This window comes from Hypanus sabinus, chromosome 22 (assembly GCF_030144855.1).
Source record: "Hypanus sabinus isolate sHypSab1 chromosome 22, sHypSab1.hap1, whole genome shotgun sequence".
NCBI lineage: Eukaryota > Metazoa > Chordata > Chondrichthyes > Myliobatiformes > Dasyatidae > Hypanus > Hypanus sabinus.
Window position 1 is genome coordinate 55,785,727 of NC_082727.1, and position 26,126 is coordinate 55,811,852.

A 26,126-nucleotide genomic window follows, 5' to 3' on the forward strand; every position below is an offset into this window, starting at 1 on the left:
AATAATTTAAGTTCAAGGACACCAAGTGCCTCTGATTGCTAATGTCTTTCCCTCTTGCCTATCATTTCAAGAATGTACTGCCTTTCTGCCTTCGTTCCGAAACGTTAACTGTACTCTTTTCCTAGATGCTGTCTGACCTGCCGAGTTCCTCCAGCACTTTGTGTGTGTTGCTCAGATTTCCAACATCTGCTGATTCTCTCGTCAGTGTTCTGCCTTTCTAATTTTTTATATACCAAAGTGGTCAATCTCACATTTTTACCACATATTGCATCTACCATGGCTTTACCCATTTACTTAACTTTATATCCAAGCACAATTTCAAAAATATCGTATGGTTTGTCAAGAGTAACAAAACAGTGCCAGTTACAAGAACTGTCATTGATATTTTTAACTATTCACAAAATCGGTGCATTTCTGGCAAAACCAATATCTTTATATCAATACCAATTATATTTGAGAAGGGAATGAATCTTTAGCATTCTCTCCCCAAGGCATTAAGGAGGCTGAGTCATTGAGTATATTCAGGGCAGAGATCGATGGCTTTTATTTAAAGTAGAGCAGGCATTGTTTCAGGTTCTTATGCCTGGCACTAAATACTCCTGTGTGAAAATTGGGTGAGAATTACTGTTTAGTTAGTGCTATGTGATACCATTGCTAAAGGTGGATTGTGCTGGAGCATGAAGTTAAAACTCGAGCCTAAGGTCTTGTTGATACTTGACCCAATCCTGCCACATATGGCCATATCTTTTGGTCTTGGGTCAGGTAGCCAGGTGGGATGATAATTACTGTTGAAAGTTGTTACTTGCTGTGGGCATTAGACACTCGACTTGTATCTTTGAGGATTCATCTGCTTAGTGAGAGTTGGTGCTACCAACTCATTTGTGGCAGTGGGCATAGTAGTTTCTGCTGCTGCTGCTGCCTTCAGCATCAGTTCAAAGTGATATTCAACAACTGAGGAAGAGCTGTAATAGTAACGTGTATGTTTGATTCTTCATTTTTGACCTGAGAAAACAGAATCAAATACCGATGAATTTCAAAGTCATTTAGACTTGTTCTTCAATGGTAATGGAGATGTCTGGGATGTTGACTGGGGTATCTGCAATTTTCCTACATTGCCACTGTGTTTGACTGTGTGGTAGTTCTCCCAATTTTTACATGTCTCCAGGTGTTACTGAAAAAGGCTTTTCTGGGTTGGCTGCACTGATTATCATATTAGACTCTGGTGCCAATGATGATGCCAGGTGGTGCGCCTAATTCTATTAAGATTTTACAAAGCGTGTGTTCAGCTGGATTAGTTTTAATGTCATTTCAGAAGTCTGTTTAGAGTCAATCACACTAAAATATAATGGCATTGATTCCCACGGCTATCTTGACTATATATCAATTCCCACCTTGTCTCCAGTAAAAATTCCAATCCTTTTTCTCACTTCTTTTGCCTCTGCCGCAACTGTTCCCAGGACATTTAGAGACGTCCTGCTCCATTTCCTTCCTCCACTGATGATGCTGCCCTTACTGGCATCTCCTCCATTTCGCAGGTATCCACACGTCCCATCTTCCTGCAGCCCTAACAGGAGTAGAGTTTCTCTTGTTCTCACATACCACCCCATGAGACTCCGTATCCAACACATCATTCTCCACAACTTCCAACATCTTTAATGGAACCCTACCACTATACACATTTCACCTGCCCCCACTCTCCACTTTCCATAGGGATCATTCCCTCAATGATTCCCTTGTTCATTTGTCCCTCCCCCTTAATCTCCCTCCTGGCACTTAACCCCTGCAAGTGGAACAAATGCTATACCTGCCCATTTATTTTCTTCCTCACTACTTTTCAGGGCCCCAAATATTCCACCCAGGTGAGGCAACACTTCACCTGTGAACCTGTTGGGTCATCTACTATATCCGGTGCTCCTGATGTGGCCTCCTTTACATTGGGAAACTGCTTTTATCAAACACCTGCACTCCATTTACAAAAAGCAGTGTTTCCTAATGGCCAACCATTTTAATTACTATCCCCATTCCCATTCCAACACATTGGCCCACGGCTTCTAGCTTGCCCTTCTTTCCTCCTCCCCCCCCCCCCCCCCAATTTTGGCATCTTTCCCCTTCCTTTCCCGTCCTGATGAATGGTCTCAGCCCGAAATGTTGACTGTTTACTCTTTTCCATAGATGTTGCCTGACCTGCTGAGTTCTTCCAGCATTGTGTGTGTGTGTTGCTCTGGTATTTACTAATTCTTGTTGATAATTAATGTATTTAATGTAATATATAAATATTCAATGGAAATTGCAATTAATGGCTGCTAATCTGCTCTCACCAGAACCTTTTATCTAATTTGGAAATTCATGTTTTATTTCAATCAAATCAGATATAATAGTGTAATTTGTAACTACACAATCACAGTGTTCTGCTTATTTTTTGTTAGATATGAAGAGAAAAGTAAATTTAAGAATAAAATGCAATTAAAGTCACTTAATGTTTCATGTCACTCAAGTAATCATCCTTAGTTTATTAACATCTGTCAATTAACAGAATATTTTTTGAAAAAAGATTCTAGTGCTTTCCCAGTGTATATGATGAATAAACTCTGTTGGGCTTCCAGCCAGGTACAGGTATTGATTTTAACCAACATTTTGATGACGAACTCAAAGATGGCACAGTTTGTCATCAAAACGTCAGTTAAAATTGATACCTGTACCCAACTGGATGCTTGAGGAAAATTTTATTTTGAATATCTTAAACTTGTAAATTTGTTTTCCTATGCAACGTATATTGAGGCTTAAAACAGTTTTAAACTTTTAACTTGAAACTTTTAACTTCCTCAGACAACTGAGAAAACGACAATGCTTTGAAGCAATAATATAATGGTAACAGGAAGATAATTGAAATTTGTAGTTTAGAGTAAAAATCTTGGACTTAAAGGTTCAACATTTAACATTTGACTGATTGTACAGTGTTTTAAATGAGCTAATTGTGGCCTTATAATGTGGCAAGGTTGCCCCATGAATTTATTCCCTGTAGATGCCAGCATCTAGCCAAATATGTTTGACTGTATCAAAGGTCTTATTGTAAACCAGAGACACCATCTCTTTGCAATGCACTCAAAATGTTTGCTTGTGAAAGATTATGTTGGCAAATTCAAAACACCTATTTAGAAATGCTGGCAAGCTAATAAAAGTAATATATGTGGTGGTGTTGGTTCTCATGTATTTCTAAGCGTGCATCCTTAAAGCAGCTCTTTTAGTACCTCTCTGTTTTCTTTGGGGGTCTGAAGCTGTTCTGTGGTCTCCTTCCAAAGTTTAAAAGCATTTCAGAGCTTTTTAAACTAGATACTTTTTACAAGCCTCATAGCTATTAAAGCAGGATGTTGCTTCATACGTAATGGAAAAACAACTAAGAACAGCCATGCACTAACAACTCCCTATATTTAAAATTCTATTTCCATAAGGCAGGACATAATTTTTACTGTGTTCCAAGTAGTAGCTGAAACAGCAGTCCATAACATTAATAGCTTTTTATATTCCCTTATACCATAAAGTTGGGTGAAGTAAATTTCTTTTGTTCTTGTAGCTATTTACAGTACTTCAGTACAAGCTTTATTTTTTCAAGTGTGCGGTAGTTTCCTGTTAACTATATTAATGGAATTTAAAATTTGAAAAATGTGAAGATGTTTGTTACATACAGTACTGCGCAGTAAGTCTTAGAAGCATATAGTTAGACTCTTTCACAGTATTGTATCATGTAATGTTTCATGTACCAACACAATGTATGCTTGTTTTCTCAAATTTATTTCAGAGCGATCACCACACAGGCCTATTCTTCAAGCAGGATTGCCTGCTAACAAAACAGCATTGGTGGGAAGTGATGTGGAATTTGTGTGCAAAGTATTCAGTGATGCCCAGCCCCATATTCAATGGCTAAAGCATGTTGAAAAGAATGGAAGTAGATATGGTCCAGATGGAGTTCCTTATGTCAATGTCTTAAAGGTCTGAAATTTTCTTTCAACTTGAATTTAATAAGGCTTTCGACTTGATAATTATGATGAGTGACACTTGTAATCAATGAGGACAATGCATATTTGTATTTTGATGATCTGATATCCAATTTGTTTTAAATGGTAGCTAATTCTAATCCCAAGGATTTTTTTGCTTAAATTGATTTATTTTTCTTCCAAAGTTCTATTTCAATGACAGCGAAAATACATTTACATTTTAACAGAATTAAAACAATGTGCAAAACAGAGGGACTGTACATCTGACTGATCTGTAGGATAGTTCATTGGGCTCATTCTAGTGAGTTGCTTGCTACTCCACCATATATTCTTAAATAGAGCAGCACAGCGGTCTCTGAAGCTTCCTTCTGATCAAGGAGTCCCTATGCCGACCACAAACCGAGGATGGCAAGCTACACTCTTTGACTGACGGCTATGTGAGCCACATCCACAGGCTTAACCTGCTGTCCAGACTGTCACTAGACTTTCAATATCTCTGACATTCACAAGTACTGTACATAAAAATATTTTGCAATTTTTATTTAAATTAGATATTTATACAAAATTAAAAATATAATACTGAAGGATGATTATAAATAACCAAATACATTTAAATAAAATAAATATAGGTTTAGTCACTTCATTTCATTATCTAAACCTTGTTTAACTCTCTGAGCCATTTCTCTCCATTGAAGTAAAGGGAGTTGATGATCTTCTGTTGGGTTTAATCTATGGACTTCCCAATTTAACCACTGGAACAGTAGGAAGTCAGTGCTCTCTGCCTGGTGGACTTCATGAATTGTCAGTGTCAGAGCAGAGCTGGAAAAGTAGTGATCAGCTTCAGAAATGTTTTAGATTGATGATCTAACCCTTGCTGACAGAAAGATACAACACTGGTTTGAAATGTGCCAAATAAACTGGTATAAGCTATCCATGCCATATCATCCATTCAGTGATTTTTTTTAACAATTTTTTTCACCTTCAGACCACAAATTGTGGAACATTTTTACAAAGAAAATATATAATGTTATTTCATAAGAAGAATGATGCTGGTGGTGGGATATTAGCTCTGCTCATTCTAGAGCAGTGATGATATTTTTATCTTATGTTATTGGTTTGTTCTAGCATTCGGGAATAAATAGTTCCAATGCAGAAGTGCTGAATCTGTACAATGTGACTGAAGCGGACAGTGGCGAATATATATGTAAGGTCTCCAATTATATTGGAGCAGTCAATCAGTCTGCTTGGCTCACTGTTGCTCAATTCTCCCCAAAAGGTAACATCATTAAAAAAAACAAAATCACAAAGCTCTGCCCATGGTAAATAAATTTAGGAAACAGCTGATTCATGCTTGGAAGATTGAAAGCAGCTTACAGAATCTTTGGGCTTTGGGTTTTTAATGGTTTCTTAACTTCCTTTCCAAGATGCAACTTTATGCACGGTAGACATGGAAAAATATCCACAATATGTGGCTAAGCTCTTCATAAGTGTCATTCAGTATTTTGTCAGTTAAACTGTACCTTCTTCATCACTATACCATTCTTCAATCTCCTGTGAATTTTCATTAGACTTCTTCATGAAGATCATTCTAAATTTCCATCCTCATCTGTTTTACTTCCTCCTTCATTTCATTGCCTTCCTTGATTCTAAGTCAGAAATAATAAAAACACGTATTGTGGCTCTATTTTTCCATGAAGTAAATTGCATGCCTAGAAGGGTGAGTTAAGATGGTGATGGGTATCTGATTATTCCATACTACAAGCTTGAAGTTGGGTGCAAGCTTTGGATGAAGGGTTGTGGATAGGCACATACCTCCAACAGGATGCTGCACCTCTGCTGTTTAGCAGCAATCCCCTGGTTTGTTGTCCCTGTCCACAAATATCTCATGATATCTTGCTTGTTTGTTTTTTGCTTTCCTTTTTCTTCTAGACTGCCGGTGTTAATACTACGGACAAAGAAATTGAGGTGCTCTATTTACGAAATGTAACTTTTGAGGATGCTGGGGAGTATACATGCTTGGCGGGTAATTCTATTGGGATTTCTCATCACTCTGCATGGTTGACAGTTGAGTCAGGTACATATGGCTTTCCTTCAATGGTTAATCTTTCACCTAAAGCAAAATTGACACTGCTTCCTATAGAGGAACTGGCAGGAGAACTAAAATGCAAAAATCCATTGCACCATATTATTTTTATTATTATAGATGGAAAAAATACTAATATAATTAATTGTATTTGATTAAATAATTAAAGGGAGAGTCACAATTACAGTTGCTCTTTTTGCCAATGTAATGCCAGTTCCCCTTCTGTAATGGAGCAGTTACTTCTTGGGAGTTTATTCAGTGAATCAACTTTATTTCTTCATTGATTGCATGCATTCAATATGAGGTTCTGATTCATTTTCAGCGGGCATGGAAAGTCTTACTGAGCATGTTGAAATTGATACCATTTCTCTCTCTTATGAAATGGTCATCAGTGGTATTTTTTAACTGATAATTGGCAGAAGGAAGGTGGCACTCTGCAAATAAGTTCAGATGAAACTTTTCCAATTATCAGTTGTCAATAAACTGCACCTGCTTGGTAATTCCCTCATAAAACTTCAATTCTGTTGGAGAATGACGGGCATTGGATTTGCAGGATGCAATGACAACTAATCTCTTTTCCCTGGAGAAGGAGACCTGTTAACCACACTGTTTGATCTGAATGAAGTGTTGAGGTTTTTTCTCCAAACACTATGACTGTCTTTTTAAGAATGCTACAAACCTTTGCTGTAGTTTCTAATTTCACAGACAATTGGGTAAAAACCTTTGCACAGCTTTGCTTTCATTAAGGATCTGGGATTGTGCCTTGTTGTATTTGCTTCTTGTTTCACCTTAAAGCTTTCAGAGGGCATTTTATGCTTCGTAGCTTTTGGCAGTACTTGTTACTTGTTATGGATGGCAGAAGCTTAAATAGCATTTATTATGCTAAATATATTGTGCTGTAGATGTAAGTTAATGATAAAATTTAAGGCACTGTCTAGCATGTTGAATGTTTTCTGCTTGTGAAATGTACATGAAACTGGGTAACAGAATATTTATCACTTTAACAAAAGCTGGTTCACATTAAGCCTTATAGCTAATATGAGCCTTGAACTTTGTACCAGAGCATGTCAAGTTTTAAATTTAATATCAATATTTATTACTGAATGCAACGGTTGTAGTGGAAAAGATGTCTGTCTGTTCAAACAGAAGAAATTATTAACGTATTAACTTTTCAATTTTGTACTTGAATTTTAACTTGTGTTTGTTTTTTGCTACTTCCCCAGCTGCTAAAAGAGCTGGAGGCTGTATTTTTTCAAAAGTACTTTTGACTAGTTTTGCTGTAATCAATTTTTTAATAGTCACCTTGCCCTATGTCCCCCTATTTTTTGCATCCTGTGTCACTCTAGAATCTAGCACAATGGTACGTACTATCATACTAAAAATACTGTATATATTTGTGGTTTTCCTCAGTCCCTGATTTCCTTCCGTTTCTTGTGGAGACATATGATTCCATAGACGTATAAAGACACCCAGCAAAATGGCTTTGCTTAATGTGTGGTCCCAGTGAATCTGTTATAGCAGTATTGCAGCCAAATAGGTTTTCTCAATTAGTACAACACCACACACAAAATGCTGGTGGAACACAGCAGGCCAGGCAGCATCAATAGGGAGAAGCACTGTCAACGTTTCGGGCTGAGACCCTACGTCAGGACTAACCGAAAGGAAAGATAGTAAGAGATTTGAAATTAGTGGGGGGTGGGGGAAATGCGAAATGATAGGAGAAGACCGGAGGGGGTGGGATGAAGCTAAGATAAGCTAAGGTGTAGCACTTGTTCCGCTTACAAGGATAAGTGCCAGGAGGGAGATGGGTGGGAAGGGATGGGGGGGACGAGTGGACAAGGGAGTCGCGTAGTCCCTCCCCCCACTGCTTTCAAATCTCTTACTAACTTTTCTTTCGGTTAGTCCTGACGAAGGGTCTCGGCCCGAAACATCGACAGTGCTTCTCCTTATAGATGCTGCCTGGTCTGCTGTGTTCCACCAGCACTTTGTGTGTTGTTGTTTGAATTTCCAGCATCTGCAGGTTTCCTCGTGTTTTCTCAATTAGTATTTTATCTATTTTATTGAGACACAGCACAGAGTAGGCCCTTCTGGCCTTTTGAGCCGTGCTGCCCACTAGCCCTCCTTTTAATCCTAGCCTAATCACAGGACAATTTACAATGACCAATTAACCTACCAACTGGTACACCTTTGGATTGTGGGAGGGAATCCATGTTACCACAGGGTCCTTACAGATAGCGGTAGGACTTGTGTCACCGGTACTGTAAAGCCACCACTGGGTAGTGAACAGAAATGGAAACTTTAACTTTATGCCATTGCATGGTGAGGTCACTTCAAAGGAGATGGGTACCCTACCAGTATGATACTTACTTCTGTAGAAGTAGAAGTTCTGTAGTTGTAGATGACTCTATGTCATACTGGTGTACGTTTTACCAATGAAGCTATTTAAAGGGCATTCACGATTTTTTTCTAAACATTAAAACTATTCTTGAAGAATAGGGTTGTTTAATTAATGTGTTATTTCTATTTCAGTTGTCTTTCATATCCGAATCTTTATGCTAATATTTGACAATTGTTTCTTCACGTGTAATCCAGTTCCTGAAGACAAACCAAAGGGGTTGACCTCTCCTGACTATCTGGAAATAGTTATCTATTGCATTGGTGTTTTTGTAATCGCGTGCATGGTGCTGACGGTTGTTATTTGCCGCATGAGGAGCACAACCAAGAAGCCAGATTTCAATGCCCAGCCGACAGTGCACAAGCTGACCAAAAGCATCCCTCTGCGCAGACAGGTAACAGAAAGTAGATAAGAGAGCTCAAAAATCTTTACTTGACATAATATCCATTTATCATTCATTATTACTCAGCACTCGAGTCCTGTCTCAGAAATAATCAGTCAGGTTCCCCTCCTTCAATGACAGTAACAAAAACATTGTATTTATTTTAAATTGACCTCTTCCAGTTTCCAGTGCCAACCTGTTTACCGCACATTAAGTTTCTTATGAAATTACTACTCATTTCACCAGTAAGCAGTAGATGCAGTTCCTCAAGGAAAGTATTTGTTTCATCCCATTGCATGAAACTATGAAAATAAAGCAAGTATTTTCATTTTTGTTTTGGAATTCTTTCAGCTGACGGACACGGTGTTCCAATTGCGTAAGCAATTTTTAATTTGCACTTTGGATGATAAGGAATGACAGTTTCTTATTACCTTATAGAGGTCTTGTTTGTTACCATTGCACTACTGTGCTCCACATGGTTAAGTTAATTGTCTAGGAATAGAATTCAAATGTTGGAAAATGGATTGGAATTATGAAAGTATTGGAGCAATCTATGGAGTTCCTGTTCCACCCCTCACTGCTTGTTCTACTCTTGTGAGACAATCAAATCATCCAGCATTGGGGAAGGGTATTCAGATTTGGAGAGTCACCACTCACTGCTTAAAGGAATATTGCAAGTTTGTTGTTGCTGTTGTATTGGCAAATCTCTTGTATCCAACCCTTCCTCTATACCCCTGGTGCCTAAGTTTCACCAGAATCTTATTTGTTTTCATAAACATTTCAAAATTAAACTGTTCGACTTTAATCTGTGATTTATTAACATGCAATTCAGTAATTGTATGTTCATAGGGTATTTAGAAATTCTGCATTTAATAGGGTTTTCTCTGACCTCCAAAATAACTTTGCATTGACTCAGTTGTGTCAGTAGGTGTTTTGCTTCACCAGACTTCAGCTTTAGAAGGCATGACCCCTTAAGTTTAATTATCTTAAAGTTTAGTTATATTGCTGGTATAACTGAAATGCACAGTTTAATACCCAACTAGTATATTTCTGGGACTATTTTGATTTTGAGTTATGAAATCTGGATTGGATGATAATATACAGACCAGCAATATGGTACAAAATTGAAAGATCTGGAACTGTCATTTTTTGACTTGGGAAGTTACATCTGAATACATTTGCCTGATTCCATAACTTAGGCACTCTCAAACATCACAATGACAATTAAAAGGGTGTTGAATTCCAGATTCTTCCTTTAATCTAAATCACTGATATTTGTTGATTATTTATCTCTGCCCCTTTTATAGGCACTTGCTACATGCAAACTTGATATTATGTATGTATCTGCATCAGTGCATTAAAATCTATTTTATATGTAAAAGTTAATCTTTATTTTTGTGAGAAGATGGCATTTAAATCCCATACTGCCTGTTGCCAGCTGAGAGAGGGTGAGCAGTTAAATTGGCTCAAAGTTGACGTGGAGTAATGAGAGTGGCAACTTGGATTACCCAGGGGTACAACGGTGTGCAGTTCAAATGGCCTAGGTTACTTACCTGTTCAAAAACTATAAAAGTCTGCATCCAGGGTTTTCATTTGGCCTTATAAAAAATACATCAAGGCAATCCAGTCAAAATTTGTGGGTCATCAGGACCCAATGTCTATTTTAATTTAAACCAGTCTGGAAAAGCCACTGCAACATTGCCACCAGGTAACCATCAGGTGTGATCTGCAAGAAAGAAAGTGAGTACAAAAACGGTTTTGTTTTGTCCACTTAGAGGGCTTGTGTCTGTGCTCTATTGTTACATGACTCGGTGACTCTAGAGCTAATGTCACCATGCTGCTCCAGGCACGGCAAGGAAAGCTGTGTCTGTCTCAGACTGCACCATGCATTTTCACCCCACTTTCTGCCAGTTAGTCGAATCAGAGCCATTATAGCAAAATATTTGGAAGAAAGTGGTTTTGTATTTGGCATAATTTACTTATTATCATTTAATTATTTCTGGTTTTATTTTGCTGTATTTCTACTCTATTCTTGGTTGGTGCAACTGTAACAAAACCCAATTTCCCTCGGGATCAATAAAGTATGTCTGTCTGTCTCTCTGAAATAATCAAGTAATTAAAATCAGCGTTTCCGATATCTGGCAAGAGTTAAAATGTTAAGTAACTGATCTCTTATGCATTTTCAAATCTTGTAACTTTCTAATCTTGGAATTAATATATAATATTGATTGTATTCACCCATTATGCCCTTCGAAATGCTGCTGAGATGTGATCAATATGTTCATGTACCCTCCCTGCCAAACTGGACTTTCCTTGATAATACAGTGATTCAAATCAGGAAATGAGATGTAACTGTTATATTAGTTCACATCCAGTTCTGTATTTTTCAGGTAAGCTAGCAGTTGTGCCTGTGGGTTGCCCATCTCTTTCCTGAATGATAAAACTATGTTAATTTTATGAGCTCTGGTAAAGGTGCTGCTTTATATATAGATCTTCTAAAAAGGTTCAGTGTTGCTTACTTATAGGCTGCAAATGTCTGCTACATCCCTTTAAAACCTTTTGTTTAGCTTCCTGTTTTCTAGTTAAACATTGAACTAATCTTTGGAATATTATGCAAGGAAAATATGCTGCAGAATGTGGCTTTCATTGTTAATCTTCATGTGGTCCTTTAGCCCATAAATAGTTAAAAGTCTTAATCCCGACTTGCTGCACATGGTGCAGCCCGGTGACAGGATGTGATAATACCAAAGGAATTCTATGTATGCATGCATGACCCTATTCTGTCACCTCGAACTGCCAGATGTCACCCCAAATTACAGATCATTAGCTTTTCTTTCAGTCTTAACAGTGTAAATTAATAACCATTTTAAAAGTAGGTTTCATTAGCATTTTTTTTTATAAAATGTGATTCTATTATAAGTTGACATAAGAAACCTCTTCAGTCGTTTTAGTGGCATTTGAGTGAAATTGTCTGTTGTCGGTAACAACATTGATTAGTGGAAACAATTTATAATCAAGTTATATTTGATAGTTTAACAACTCAGTTTTCTGTTGCAGACAAAACATTTATTGGCGATGTTTCCAAACTTAGTATGAAAACATTTTTCTAAGCTATGTTTTTGTTGTTTTGATCAATATCCTTAATTTGCAGTCATTTTCCTGAAAATTGATTTGTTCATCAGTGTAAGCCTTCAGGATATTCCAAAGAGATGTAGTTTTGGAAGCATTTACTTTTTTTTCTTTTAATTAGCAATACAAGGTTAGCCTGTAGTACTTTTAAGGAAATTATTGTAATTTAAAATGCTTATAGAGATTATACCACAAGTTAAACTTCGGTACTTTAAAAAAAAATGGTATTCAAACTAGTATTTTCCTCATAGTTTTTATTTAAACGATAAATTGAGACAAGAGAAGTTTAGTCAATACAAACACTTGAACATGAGCAGCTTAAATCGTGTAAGTGGGAGCGCATTTTCATTTTTTAAAAATCGGATGGTGGACTTGCACAGGACAACAGGTAGAAACATTTTGTTGGTATTTATCTTCATAATTTTTAATGTGCTTTTGGTTCCCTGGAAGTAATCATTAACTGCTTTTTGCATTCATTAGTTAAAACAGAGGACCTGGCACAGAGTACATGATGATGGCTTTGTAATCGTATATATGAATATAAGTTACACCACACATTTAGAAGAAAAGAAAACATAATGTAAGGTGAAGTTGTGGAAAAATTTCTTGTCTGGATAACCTCCAGGAGTTTCAAGTACTCGATTACAAACATTCACAGCATGTGTGTTCCAAAAGCTGCAGTCAATGATTTGGGTTAAAACATATGATAGAAATTACAACCAAATGTGCCATAGGTAGTTGTAGCACTGCCAGTGAACTGCTGTAATGGACTGGAAAAAAGAAAAATAACAAAAAAATGACATAAATGTGGATACAAAATATGCTTCTCTCACCCCAAAAATTATTTGGCATCTACTGTATTTAATGTCAAGATGTAAAACAATACATTCTCTGTTTCAGTTCTTTTCAAACATGCTCCCTCATCTTGTGTTCTGTTGCGTTGATGTCTGCATAGTTGCTACTTTATGCAGTCATAGAGTTTTTGTCACTTTTGGCAACTCTCATCGCTTGATCCAATTCCTACCAAATGTAAAGCCCGTGGATGGAAGACAGTATGAGACAAAAAAACAAAGGAAGCTTGGGTCGGGCGCTGAGAACTCTGTACTACAGAATGCCTAGAAGAGAAAAAAAGAGTAGAGGGGAAATAAAAAAGAGTTAAAATATGGCAAATAAAATCAAAGAAAATCCAAGCATATTTTATAATTATATAATTGCAAAAAAAAGAGTGCTAGCAGTTGAAAAGTTAATGTATAAATGTTAGTATATTATTTTTGCACGGGGTATGTATAAATTCTTAATTCCTGGCTATTTTCTTAAGAGAGGCTGCTACCTACAGCACCGCTAAGGAGGAAGAGTAAGAGAAAAATTAATGAATTAGGCAACTTTGAAAGTATTTACATCATTAAGACCTAGTGAAATATATCCTGAAACGTTAATGAAGTAGGGAAACAAATTACGGATGTTCTGACCACTGTTTCTCAGTCCTTCCTAGCTATAAGAATGGTACCAAAGGGCAGTGTCACTGCTAATGTTGTACCATTAAAATAACAGGAGGGTAAAAGACCATGTATCACAGGGCAAAATTCAAAGTAAATTTACTATCAAAGTGCACATATGTCACCATATACAACCCTGAGATTTATTTTCTTATTAAGTCCATAGAATAATAACCATAACAGAATTGATGAAAGATAACGCCAACTTGGTCATTCAACCAGTGTGCAAAAGACAACAAGCCATGCAAATACAAAAATAAAGAAATAATAATAAATAAATAAGCAATAAATATTGAGAATTTGAGATGAAGAGTCCTTGAAAATTAGCCCATGGGTTGTGGGACTGTTTCAATGAAGAGCAAGTGAAGAGCCTAATGTCTGAGAGGTAGTAACTGTTCCTGAACCTGATGGTGTGAGTCCTGAGGCTCCTGTACCTTCTTCCTGATGGCAGTAGTGAAAAAGACAGCATGTCATGGGTGGTGGGGGTCCCTGATGATGGATGCTGATTTTCTGCAACGGCTTTTTATGTAGCTGTGTTCAATGGTGGGGAGAGCTTTACCCATGATGGACTGGGCCATATCCACTACTTTTTTTTTAAAAGTTGGTTAAACTTAAGAGGTGGGCAAATTATCAAGATACATTCCAAGGATCGGCATTGACCTTTCTTTAGGAAGGTATGGATTAACAAAGGGCACTTAGCATAATTTGGTAAAGAAGCATTGTATTTGAGCAATATGGTTGAATATTTTGAGGAAGGATTAATGGCAGTGGTTTGTTTGGTGGAGCCTGCACAGATTGTAGCAATGCTTTTGAGAAAGACCCACATGCAGGCTGGTCAGACAATAAAAACCCATGGGATGAAAGAAATAGTGGCATATTGGATCTCAGCTGGCTCAGTGATAGGATGAATAGCTGATGATTGGTAAAATTGATACTTTAATCACAGAAGGTTTATGACAAAAAAAGGCTATTTGGCCTTTTCTGCCCTTGTCTGTAAAAAAAAACCCAACTAACTAAAAATGTTTTTGTAACAGTAGTTTCCAATGAGGTTTCAACAGCACTCGCTTCTAGATTCCTACCTTAAGCCTTTGCTAATAATTGATGTGTATGCGTAGGGGAAATAATGAAGTTTGCATATCATACAAAAAAGGGTTATGGGTTTAACAGAGGAGAAATACTCTGGCCTACAAAGATAAACTAAGAAATTATGGTCTAGTAGTCACATGTACAAAAGTTGGCAAAGGGAATTTAATGCAGAGAACTGTGAGCTCATGCATCAAGAGATGTGATTTGATTGGGTCTGGGTTTAAGGAGGGGGGAAATTGTAAGATTTACTACTGAAGCTCTTTTTCCCCCACAGTGAGTGGTGAGTACTGTACCTGGTACATGCTGCCAGGGGAGGTTGTGAATGCAGATACAATAATAATATATAATAGGCATTTGGACAGCACATGAATAAGTAGGACATTGATGGGTACAGACCTTTGTAGATTAGTTAGATTGGCAAGGTTGGCACAAACACTGTGGGCTGATGGACCTGCTGAATTGTCTATGTGCAGTAAGTCAAGGGAATACCCAGTAAATGGGAAGTACCAAGAGCAAGAGATGGAATTTGGAATGTTTGTCCTTAGATCCTTAAGAAGCAGGAAAAGTTTTTAAAGTGCGTAAGAGAGAATTTTGGATGCTTTGACTGATTAGCTCTGACTTAGAATATTAAAAAAGCAAGGTTTTATTAGAATGGTATTCCTCTTTGGAAATTCAAAGGGCATTTACTGAAGTATATAAAATTATGAGAGGCAAAGTTTAAGTAAATAAGGTACTTACTTTTGCATTTGGATTAAGAATGTTGACATGTATTTAAAATTGTTGGAAGAATTTGAGGGTGGTTGAGGAAAACATTTTTCAATCTGATTGTGCTGCGGTGTAGAATTTCCTGACAGAGCAGTAGAGATGGAAATCCTGAACACATTTGAGCAGCACTTGAAAGTGTACATGACAAACCAAAACCTGCAGACCTAAAGGCCAAGTATAGAAGCTGGGATTAGTCTAGGTACCTTTATTTTTATAGGTAGGAACCTTTTTGTCAAAACTTTTCTATGACCATAGTACAGATATTGTGCAATTCTGTAAAAAAAAACTGTAAACTAGTTAATTTTGTCAACTGTCTGTATAATTCTTCCTAAATATTGTCATTAATTTGACTTTGATAGTTTTTGGCAAAATCCAAAATCACTTTAAACATCAAGAATACCTTTCTAATCCTAAATTTGAGATTGAGATGCCCATCTGAAAGTTTGAAACTGAAGCCCATTTGGCATGATTTTTAAATACATAATGTTATTTTGGCAAGATTAATGGATACAATTTTTTACTAAAGTATGTTGATTGCATTAGTGCATCTGTGTACTGACCTGATAAGGTAAGATCTTCTGCTGATAGCTGTATATTGTAGACTACTGAAAGCCGGAGAGTTTGGGGTCAGGCTGCAGACTGCTTTCCTTCCCAAAATCTAAAATTGAAAACTTATTTTTCCTCACGTCCTGAGCAACAAGTACAGTAATCCGTGTAAAGGTTAACTGGCTGATTAAAGCTCCTGAGGGGACCAGGGATTAATAGGAGGTTACTCAGTCCAGGTGTTGCAGTGGAGTGGTCTATCTAATGTCTAAAGGAAGCAATAAAGGATGGTCATCCATACTGGGGTCAATGCTAAGTAAGGCGTTCTAGAGGCAATTTGCTGCCAAAGGAGGGAAGCCCAAAATTCACTCATAGGGTCAAGTGGATCAGTGTCTTCAGCAGAATACGATAGGTAGTAATTTGTAATGGTTCTCCCCTATTTTAACTGTCTCCACATACAAGTTAATTTTTCATCACATTCACCCTATGTCAAGACAATAGCTCAATGTATAAATATAATTGATTGCAGTATATTGTGACAGTGGGAATCATTAGCATTTTGTTTCTTCAATGTTGCTGTAAACAGGTTTCAGCAGATTCCAGCTCCTCCATGAATTCAAACACTCCCCTAGTAAGGATCACTACACGACTCTCATCTGTAGATGCGCCAGTGCTGGCAGGAGTTTCAGAATATGAACTCCCAGAAGACCCAAAGTGGGAATTCTCACGAGACAAGTAAGTACCCAGTAGGATCTTATTCCCTAATTGTTAGCCCAAATCGTCAAATTCATAAGAAGTTTGAACCTAGAAATGTCAGATCATTTGCATTTCATCAGTCATCAGGTGATTAGTGTATATGTAAATCAAGAAGACTGCTGAAATAGAACCAGAAACACTGGAAAAACTCAGAAAGCCAAGCAGCATCTGAGGCAAAAAAGCAAACAGATGTTTGAAACATCTTATGTTGGAGACCCTTTTTCAATTTTGTTTCAGATTGCAGCAACTGCTATTTTATGTGATTTCCAAACTGCTAGAAACGTTGAGAGCTCGCTGAGGCCAGATTTCCAGGAGGTTTTTCCTTTCTTAGTTTAATGTCATTTATCCTCTCTGTCTGCTCTCTGTCAAAGTTGGTCTGTCTGACAGAAATGTAATTTTTTTTTGTATTCAAATTCGGGACTGAAGATTCAAACCAGATTATAAATAACTTGTATTTTAATTTTGGGTATTTTAATTACAATTATATCACTAAGTAGGGGACTGCAGACACATGAAGTATTGTTTGCTTCTGTTTTCTTTCAGAAATCAGTATGTGTTTTCACATATAGAAGTGGATGCAACTCCTCAGTTATCTATGAGCTGTGCTATAGCTGTGGAGATGGTTGCAATAATCTTTGTGGCCAAGATGACCTCACTAATTTTTTTAATTTCTTTTTTTTTGCGCTACCTATTTAATTTAACTATTTAATATAAATAAATATGAATATATACTTGTTATTATGTAGTGCATTGTACTGCTGCCACAAAGTTATCAAATTTCATGACATAAGCTGATGATATTAAACCTGATTGTGATTCTGATATGTGCACTTCTCCAAGGGCCCAACCTGGAAAGCACCTAATTTTGCATCTAGGCTTTTTTTCCCATGTTTGTGAGGCCTTGTTGAGGAATATTATCTTTTTGGCATAGAGTGACATTTTTTTTTGCTGTGAACTTTTGCCTAATGGGAACTGCATTGATTGTTTAAACTGTTTGTTCTTAACATAGCCACGTAATAAGTAAAGATTGAAGACTGGACTTGCCTGTCTGGATGAGCTTGTATTTCAGCTACCTGATCCAGTATTAAGTTTATTGCAATATTTAAGAAGAATAATTGAAAATAAATACAAATATTGAAGGTGATAATTTCTCAAAAGCAATTTTCATCATTTTAACCAGAGCGGCAAGTAATATTTAAACACCGAATGATTTAGCAAACAAAAAAAAATCTCCAATCTGTTAGAGCAGGAGCTAAATACTTACTCATGGAACTATTTGTGGTCAGGATGCCAAGAATTTTTGGCATCTTTTCTGTTCCCTTCTCTTCCCATGCTCACCACCCTTTCCCCTACCACCACTACACAGAGATAGAGACATTGAGACACTGAGCATGTTTCTCTGTGTGTCCCTGAGACATGCTCAGGGACACAGACGGACACAAACTATCAAAATGTTTTTGAAGAAGACCTGCATACTTCATAGCCACCAGCAAAGACTTGCAATATTAATTCCGTCCCTGCTAACTCAACCCAGAAAATAGGAAATGAGCAGCGCACAAGTTCCAGTGAAGCCCCACTTAGAAGAATGTTTGATTTACTAAGTATTTCTGAGGAAAGAGATGTGTACCAGATATTTACCATCCCATTGAATCATAGACTCCGCACTAAGTAGAGCATGTGATCCAGAATCTTTTGCCATGTGCATCCAGAAGTAGGATATTCATCATCGTTATATCTCTTTCCAGGTATATTTGCTTCACTGCTAAAAGCAAATAGCTCTATTGTTCTCATATCCCTGAGTCTATATTTCTAGTTGATACCCCCAGTGATGATGAAAAATAGACATTTGGAACTGTGTGAATCTAAAGATGTAATGGAGGATGGTCATATCTGATTGATTATGGGACTGACTCCTTTAACATTTTTCATCAAGGCATAAGATGAATATGACATTTATTTACTTGTTTAAATGGTAGCTTTGCTGTGAGAAAAAATCTCTGGGAAAGAAAGTATATAATCTTCTTGGTCTACTTGTTCCCAGCAAGTATTTCAATTAAATGAGTGCCTCTAAAAAGCAATGTGCTTTAATTAATGCCTACATTATTCTGGTCAATGCTGCAGTCTGTGAACCTACATGTAAGCCTCAGGGGACATATTAAACTTAGAAAATTCTAGGGCATCACATTTAAGAAAATAGTGTTTAACACAAATGTAGGTGGAGCAGGTTTGCAGTGAAAGAGAGCTTTGAGAGTCAACTTGTTAGATCTTATGTGCATTTCCAGCACAATGGAAGGATTGTATAATTCTGTTGAACACACTATCTAGTGGAATTTAAATTGACTTACCTGAAAATGTCAATGTTTGCTTAACATCACTGTTTAAAATTGCAAGTCTGATAAAGGTCTTAACTGATATTTCCTCAGTAGAAGTTAAGTTTTCAATAATGTAAAAGTTCATGCTTTACAAAAACACTATTGTTCATTTTTTTTTTAAAAGTCTTTAAAAGGCACATTAAGTTCAGAGTCCAGTTGTACTCAACAATGTTTAAGTTCGTTCAGTAGTTCTCTACTTTTGGTAAGTGCTATGGTTTATGAGTTTATCCATATCAGTTGATACTTATTCTTGATTCAGAGCAACATATTGGAGTGGTGTGTACATTGAATTAATAGATGAATAATTGTCTTTTTTTGTCTAGTTAGGATGTTAAATCTTCTACTTCATCAGAAATTAAGAAAAAAAAGTTTGAAGTCCATTGGTGCTAATCTTCTGTTTTCACTTACAGACTGACGCTCGGTAAACCCCTTGGGGAAGGCTGCTTTGGACAAGTTGTAATGGCAGAGGCTGTAGGAGTTGACAAAGATAAACCAAAAGAAGCCATGACTGTGGCTGTAAAGATGCTGAAAGGTAAAAAGGGAAATTTAAGACCATTTATTTATTTTTTTGGCGAGTGAAGCTTGACCTTCTAAAGGTTGTCGGCTTAGTATTTGACCTCTGTATTTATTTGGTCATCTGAAAATATTTTGACTAATTAGATAAATCTTTGTAAGAAATTCCATGGAATTAAGTCTAATAATCTTCTGCATTTTTTCACATGATGACAGGCTCCTTATTTTGGATAGGATTGTGATAAAGAATACAAACAGAATGCTATCAGACTAATAACAGAACAGTCCACTAAATATTTCTTCAGCTAACTTGAGAGGAAGAGTTAGGTTTTAATGTATTAGCAGACTAACTCTGATGTATCTGTTTAACTGGTTTAAATAATGTAAAATCTTAATTACAATCTTCTCAGATGATGCCACAGAAAAGGATCTCTCAGATCTTGTTTCTGAGATGGAAATGATGAAAATGATTGGAAAGCATAAGAACATCATCAATCTGCTAGGTGCATGCACACAAGACGGTAAGCGGTCAAATAGCATAGTTCACTCAAGGTTGACCCTGAGTTTTTTTTGTAATCTTTTGGCTTTGACTCTAGGTTTCAGATCAAAATAAAACTACTAAACAGCAGTTAGAGTCAATATTGATTGAATGGAAGAAAATGATATAGTGCAAACATTAAATTCAGCAATTCTACTATCTCACTTTAGGATAAGGACAGGGCTAAAAGCAGCTTAATCACTTGTTCCCTGAAACCATTACATCATCTGACTTGAAGGAAGGAAATAAATACCCTACATTTTAAAATGCATGGTGGACAATAAAATTTTTATTTTATTGTAGGCCCTTTCGGCCCTTCAAGCTGCATCGCCCAGCAAACCCTAGCCTAATCACGGGACAATTTACAAGGACCAATTAACCTACCACCCAGTACGTCTTTGGATGGTGGAAGGAAACTGGAACACCCAGAGGAAACCCAAACGGTCATGGGGAGAATGTACAAATTCCTTACAGACAGCATGGGGAATGTACTGTAAGGCACTGTGCTGTCCACTATGCTACCGTGCAGTAAATAGCAAAAATAATCAAGTCGAACAAAACTGCTTCATAATGAATCCACAGCTTTGCATTAAAATTGTTCATAGTAATCATGCATCTTTACATATTTGCCATGTGTACCTTTTACACTAGTGGTATTAAACTAAAATTCTCTCCTAATGGACTTCTATTGCTTTCATCCACACTGCAACCTTCATTCTTCTACAGTTTTGAAGTAAAAGGAAATGGGAAACAACCTATTTTTTATATATGTATGTGTGTGTGTGTGTGTATATATATATATATATATATATATATATATAAAACCAAGCAAATAACTTAAAGGACAGTACCAAAGTAAGAGAATGGAATTTTATTTAGTTCAAAAGTGAAAATTAGCATTTTGATTGAAGCTTATATCCAGCCGCATCAAAGTATGTATTCTGAGATTGGGAAAATTGTCTGAAATCTGAACTAATAACATTCTGGCAGAAAACAGATGTGAAACATTTTGCAGTATATTTCCCTTTGTAAGTATCTTTCATTGAAATGAGATCATATTTTATTAGAAACATGGAGCACCAATTATTGTACAGTCGCTTCAAAAATATTTTGACATTGTTGCAAATTCGCATTTGGCTGTCTGAACTCCCCGCTGTTTTGCCATACACTTTGTAACTGGCAAAAAAGTGTTTACATCTACAGCTCGAAAGAGAACAAACGTGAAGAAAAATAGCCGTCTATTTCATGATGAATCTTGATCAAATAGGCAATAAAATAATTCATTGATTGTAAGGAAAAGGTGAAGGAAGTTTGATAATGCACTTTAGTATGTTTCTAATGTTTATATCATTGTTTATTTTGATCTTTAAATTGAAAAGTGAGATCTCCCTTAACTATGAATATGTATATGCACTGCCTTGAAAAAGTATTCAGTCCCCACAAATATTTTCACATTTTACTGTCTCATTTTCTAACTTTTTGAGCTAATCTACAAAGCATTGTGCATCATGTCATATCAAAAGAAAAATTCCAAAACCTGTCAACAATTTACTAAAAATTAAAAAAAACAAAGTTGTGAAGCTGAAAAAGTATTCATCTCTTTGTAATTACTACGCTAACTTATATGTACTACCTTACCAACTCACACACCCAATTCGTTGTAGAAAATTTGGAAGATCACCTGTTTTCAATGAATTCATAAGAACAAATACTCCCTCTCTTCATTAGGTTCACCAGTATGATAGATTTTCAACAGACCACAGCAAAGTGTTTTTCCCTCTAAATTTATTTATTTATTATATATTTCCTTGTATTGCTGCCGTAAAGTTAACAAATTTCATTACATTCCCCAGTGATACTAAACCTGATTCTGATTCTGAAAATGAAGACAAAAGGCAAGTCAGGAAAATGATAATAGAGAAATGCAAACCAGGGAAGGAGTACAAGACCATCTCAAAGAATGAACATATTTCAGAGCTCACTGCAGTCCATCCTGAGAGAGTGGAAAAAATATGAAACCACAGCCAGACTAGTTAGGTCAGGTCATCCCCCTAAATGTAATCGCTGCAGAAGAATGACTTCTAAAAGAGACTACTGTGACACCAACAGTCACTCTGAGTAAGCTGTAGGTGTCAGCAGCTGCAACTGGAGATGAAATTCATGGCTCCACAATCTCTAAGGCCTTGCACAAAACAGGGTATTTATTGAAGAGTGGCAAGAAAGATGCCCTGACTAAACAAAAACATATCCTTTCCGATCAAGACTTTGCATAGTGTCACTTAGAAGATACTGTAAAGATGTTGAAGAAGATCTTGTGGCTGGATGACACTAAAGTGGAACTTCTGGGCCTCAATGCTAAACAGTACATGTGGCATAAATTAATATTTTGCATCAGCTATATAACACCATCCCTACTGTAAAGTGTGGTGAAGATATCATCATGCTATGGGGATGCTGTTCAGCAGCAGACTGGAAACCTGGTCAGGATTGATGGGAAGATGAATGCTGCCAAATACAGAGAGATCCTGGATAAAAACCTGCTATCCTTTGCCAGAAAGCTTAAACCTGGGAGGAAGTTTGTCTTTCAGCAGGACAACGAACCAAAGCACACTGCCAGAGCAACCATGGAGTGGCTTTAAATGAAAACAAATTGATGTTCTTGAGAGGCCAATTCAAATTCCTGACCATAACCTGAATGAAATTTCTGGCAAGACTACATGATTGCTGTCCAGCATGACTCCCCAACTAACCTAGCACATCTTGAGTAATTTTGCAAGCAGAAGTGTGTAATTCTTGCTCCATCATGTTGTGCAAAGCTAATAGAGACTTATCCAAAAATACTGTTGACAGTAATAGCTGTGAGAGGTGGTTCAACAAAGTACTAAACAAAGAGGGATGAATACTTTTGATCTGCTGACATTTCAGTTTTGAATTTCTAGTTTTTCATGCTTTACAACTTTCCCTGTTTTTCTGGCTCTTACTGTGGAAAAAAGGAGCATGTGATTCACAACTAAAAATTCTCAGTTAAATTGATCAAAGTCCCTGTTGCAGTACTATACGATCAAAGGGTTGAGAGCTGAATACTTTTACTAGGCACTGTAATACCAAATGTTTATTTACCTCAATTTTTGTTTTGTCTAGGCCCCTTGTATGTAATTGTTGAATTCACAGCCAAAGGCAACCTGCGCGAGTATCTGCGTGCGCGGCGTCCCCCTGGTATGGAATATACATTTGACATAAACCGTGTGTCTAATGAACAGTTAACATTCAAAGACCTGGTATCATGTACCTACCAAGTGGCAAGGGGCATGGAGTACTTGGCTTCGCAAAAGGTATGCAACCTTGAAGTGGACAAATTCCACTGAAATTCAAAATCCATTGTAAATATTTGATCAACTGATACAAATTTACAAAGGTAGCTTTTCAGATGCAATCTAGATTGCAACCAGACTATCTCTATTAGGACAGCAAACATCAAACTGCTCCATGTACTGCTGGTAGAAAGTTACATATTTATATAAAGGTGTTAACCCTTGTATAATAGGTTACCGTATTTAGGCTGCTCAGTTGCTTACTGAAATTTAGATCAATTGGCGAAATAAGGATGCAAAGTTCAAAGTAAATTTATTATCAAAGTACATATATGTCACCATATACAACCCTGTGATTTTTTTCTTGCAGGCATTTACAGTAAATAACGAACTATTTAGATTCTTGTGCAAGTATTTTGTAATGTGCTTATTCCAGAAAAAGGCATCTATTTATGCATGTGATGCTAACCATAATTCTAAATCTATTAAGATTAGGAATTGAAATTAGTTGGATAGAAAGAGAACATTGTGTTGCTCACATGAGCATTAACTTTAGCTTCCTTCCCATTTTCAAGACGTACTCTTAAAAAAATTTGCCTATTTCAATTTACAACTATTTAACACTTTTATGAAAAATGTAGGAGTGTGGAAATACAAAACAGTATCTTTAATGTAAGAAAAGGAATTGTTTATTCCAAGTTTATTCCCACGAAGTGTTTTATTGAAGATTTTCCTTGTTCAATTGCCACCACCAAACTTAGCAAGTTTGTAGTATTCTGAAAAGTGGTTGGAGAATTCACCGTCTTCCTGTAATCACATTTCTTTCCCTCGACCTTCATACCCACTCCTCATTGTTTATACCTGAAATGAAGCAGTAGCAAGCTTCTGGATCTGACTTAATGCAGATAAACATTATGCCTTCTGTTTCAGTGTATTCATCGAGACCTGGCAGCCAGAAATGTTCTTGTTACAGAAAATAATGTCATGAAAATAGCAGACTTTGGGCTGGCTCGAGATGTCCACAATATTGACTACTACAAAAAGACAACAAATGTAAGTTTACATGTCAGTTTACACAGTTTGTATTAAATATTGTCTTATACTCTTTTATTAAAGCCTTTTTTACTTTTGTAACAAGCTTTGCAAGGCACAGCTTTATTCCCTGCAGTTTTGTGCATGTTAACTTCTTCCGAGTCATGCTGTTAGCCATTTTGGGAGGCATTGAATAAAGATTTGGTGAAGATTTCTTGGTGAATTTTCTGTTAAAATTAAACAATGGTGATTGTTTACTTGAAGAATGTTAGCCTTAGTTAGTACATTACTTCCTGGCAGTCACAAAATACCGCATTTTTGATCTGTTTTACAAACTTAGCTGGCTTTACAGTAAGTCCTGCTTGGTTCTGGTCAGTACTGGTTCCCCAGAACGTTGAGGACAGGAGAACCTAGAGTGGGAGAATGGCAGAGGGGAAAAGTAGGTTTTGATGGTTCCCTGGTCTGTGGAGCAGGTAGACTGGTCAGTGCAGGTTGGGTTGGGGATTTCATTCTACAGTGAGACCAGAGAAGACAGGGACCAGTGACCACAACCAAATCAGGAAAGGGCTGGTGACTGTAACGGGCCATGATCAGACTAGAGCTACACCATAGGCTGCAAAAGTAAACTACGCTCAGAATGACTGTATTTTCTCTTGAAGTAAAATTCAGGGAAAATAGTGAGGAATTCATTAAAAGTAACAGTGTTTCAATGGATTTTGCATTAAATCACCAGGTTTGAGAACTTTCAGCTCAACATAATCCTTTTTGAACTATGTCTTCGTAACACAGGTCATAAATCACACCTTTTTGATCCAGTTTCTACCATTAAGTAAATGGAAAGTCATGTGTACCTCAATGATGTCATATAATTGATCCATGAACAATGGATAGGATTTTGCTGGGAAATCTGTGCAAACCGTGCAAGATGTTCACAAAATCATCGTTTATGCATTGTTAAAGCTTATAAATGGTTGCATATTGAATTTCTCTAATCCATTTTCTAGGTCCTGGTTTCCATAAAAATCGTGCAGTGCAAGCTCCAGTCAGTGAAATCATGGACATAATGCATTTGCAGCATATACATTTATGACAGATAAATTTCTGCTAAAACAGTTTTCTCCTTTTAAAGTTGGAACATATATATAACATAGAGTATTACAACACAATACAGGTCCTTCAGTCTATGATGCTGTGCCAACTTTTTGACTTCCTCTAAGATCAAACCTACCCTCCCCTATATCCAATGTTTTTCTATCATTCATGTGTTTAGATTTTCTATCATTTTCTATCATTCATGTGCTTAGATTTTCTGAAATGTCCCTAATGTATCTACAAGCCCACCACACTCTGTGTAATGAACTTACCCTTGACACCCTCCTTATATTTTCTTTAAATCACTTTAAGATAATGCCCTCTTGTATTAGCCTTTCCACTCAAGGAAAAAGTCTCCGGTCATTCACTCTATCTATGCCTCTTATCATCTTGTACACCTCTAACAAGTTTCATCTCATCCTCACCACCTTGGCATTCTTGAAAATGAGCAGCTAGATGTTTTGGTGCCAATATGCACCAATGACATAGTTAGACATGGTGAAGAGGTCCTGAAGAGAGATTTTAGGGAGCTAGGTAAAAGCTGAGAAACATGACCTCCAGGATAGTCATCTCTGGATTGCTGCCTGTGGCACATGCCAGTGAGGGTAAGGATAGGATGATTTGACAGGTGAATGCTTGGC

At 36.8% G+C, this 26,126-nt stretch overlaps 1 protein-coding gene across 9 annotated transcripts in view; it reads left to right on the forward strand.

Moving 5' to 3' along the window:
- Window positions 1-26,126, forward strand: part of LOC132379635 (fibroblast growth factor receptor 2-like) — a 157,468-nt gene that overhangs the window by 117,945 nt on the left and 13,397 nt on the right. For 6 of the 9 annotated variants that reach the window (XM_059947788.1, XM_059947787.1, XM_059947785.1 and 3 more), the window contains 8 exons: window positions 3,797-3,987; window positions 5,118-5,268; window positions 8,668-8,870; window positions 16,458-16,606; window positions 19,410-19,531; window positions 19,923-20,033; window positions 23,192-23,382; window positions 24,292-24,414. In XM_059947788.1, the coding sequence (XP_059803771.1) occupies window positions 3,797-3,987; window positions 5,118-5,268; window positions 8,668-8,870; window positions 16,458-16,606; window positions 19,410-19,531; window positions 19,923-20,033; window positions 23,192-23,382; window positions 24,292-24,414 (1,241 nt within the window). Of the gene's footprint in view, window positions 1-3,796; window positions 3,988-5,117; window positions 5,269-5,921; window positions 6,067-8,667; window positions 8,871-16,457; window positions 16,607-19,409; window positions 19,532-19,922; window positions 20,034-23,191; window positions 23,383-24,291; window positions 24,415-26,126 lie in introns of all 9 variants that reach the window. The other 3 variants (XM_059947789.1, XM_059947791.1, XM_059947790.1) reach the window with 3 other exon arrangements.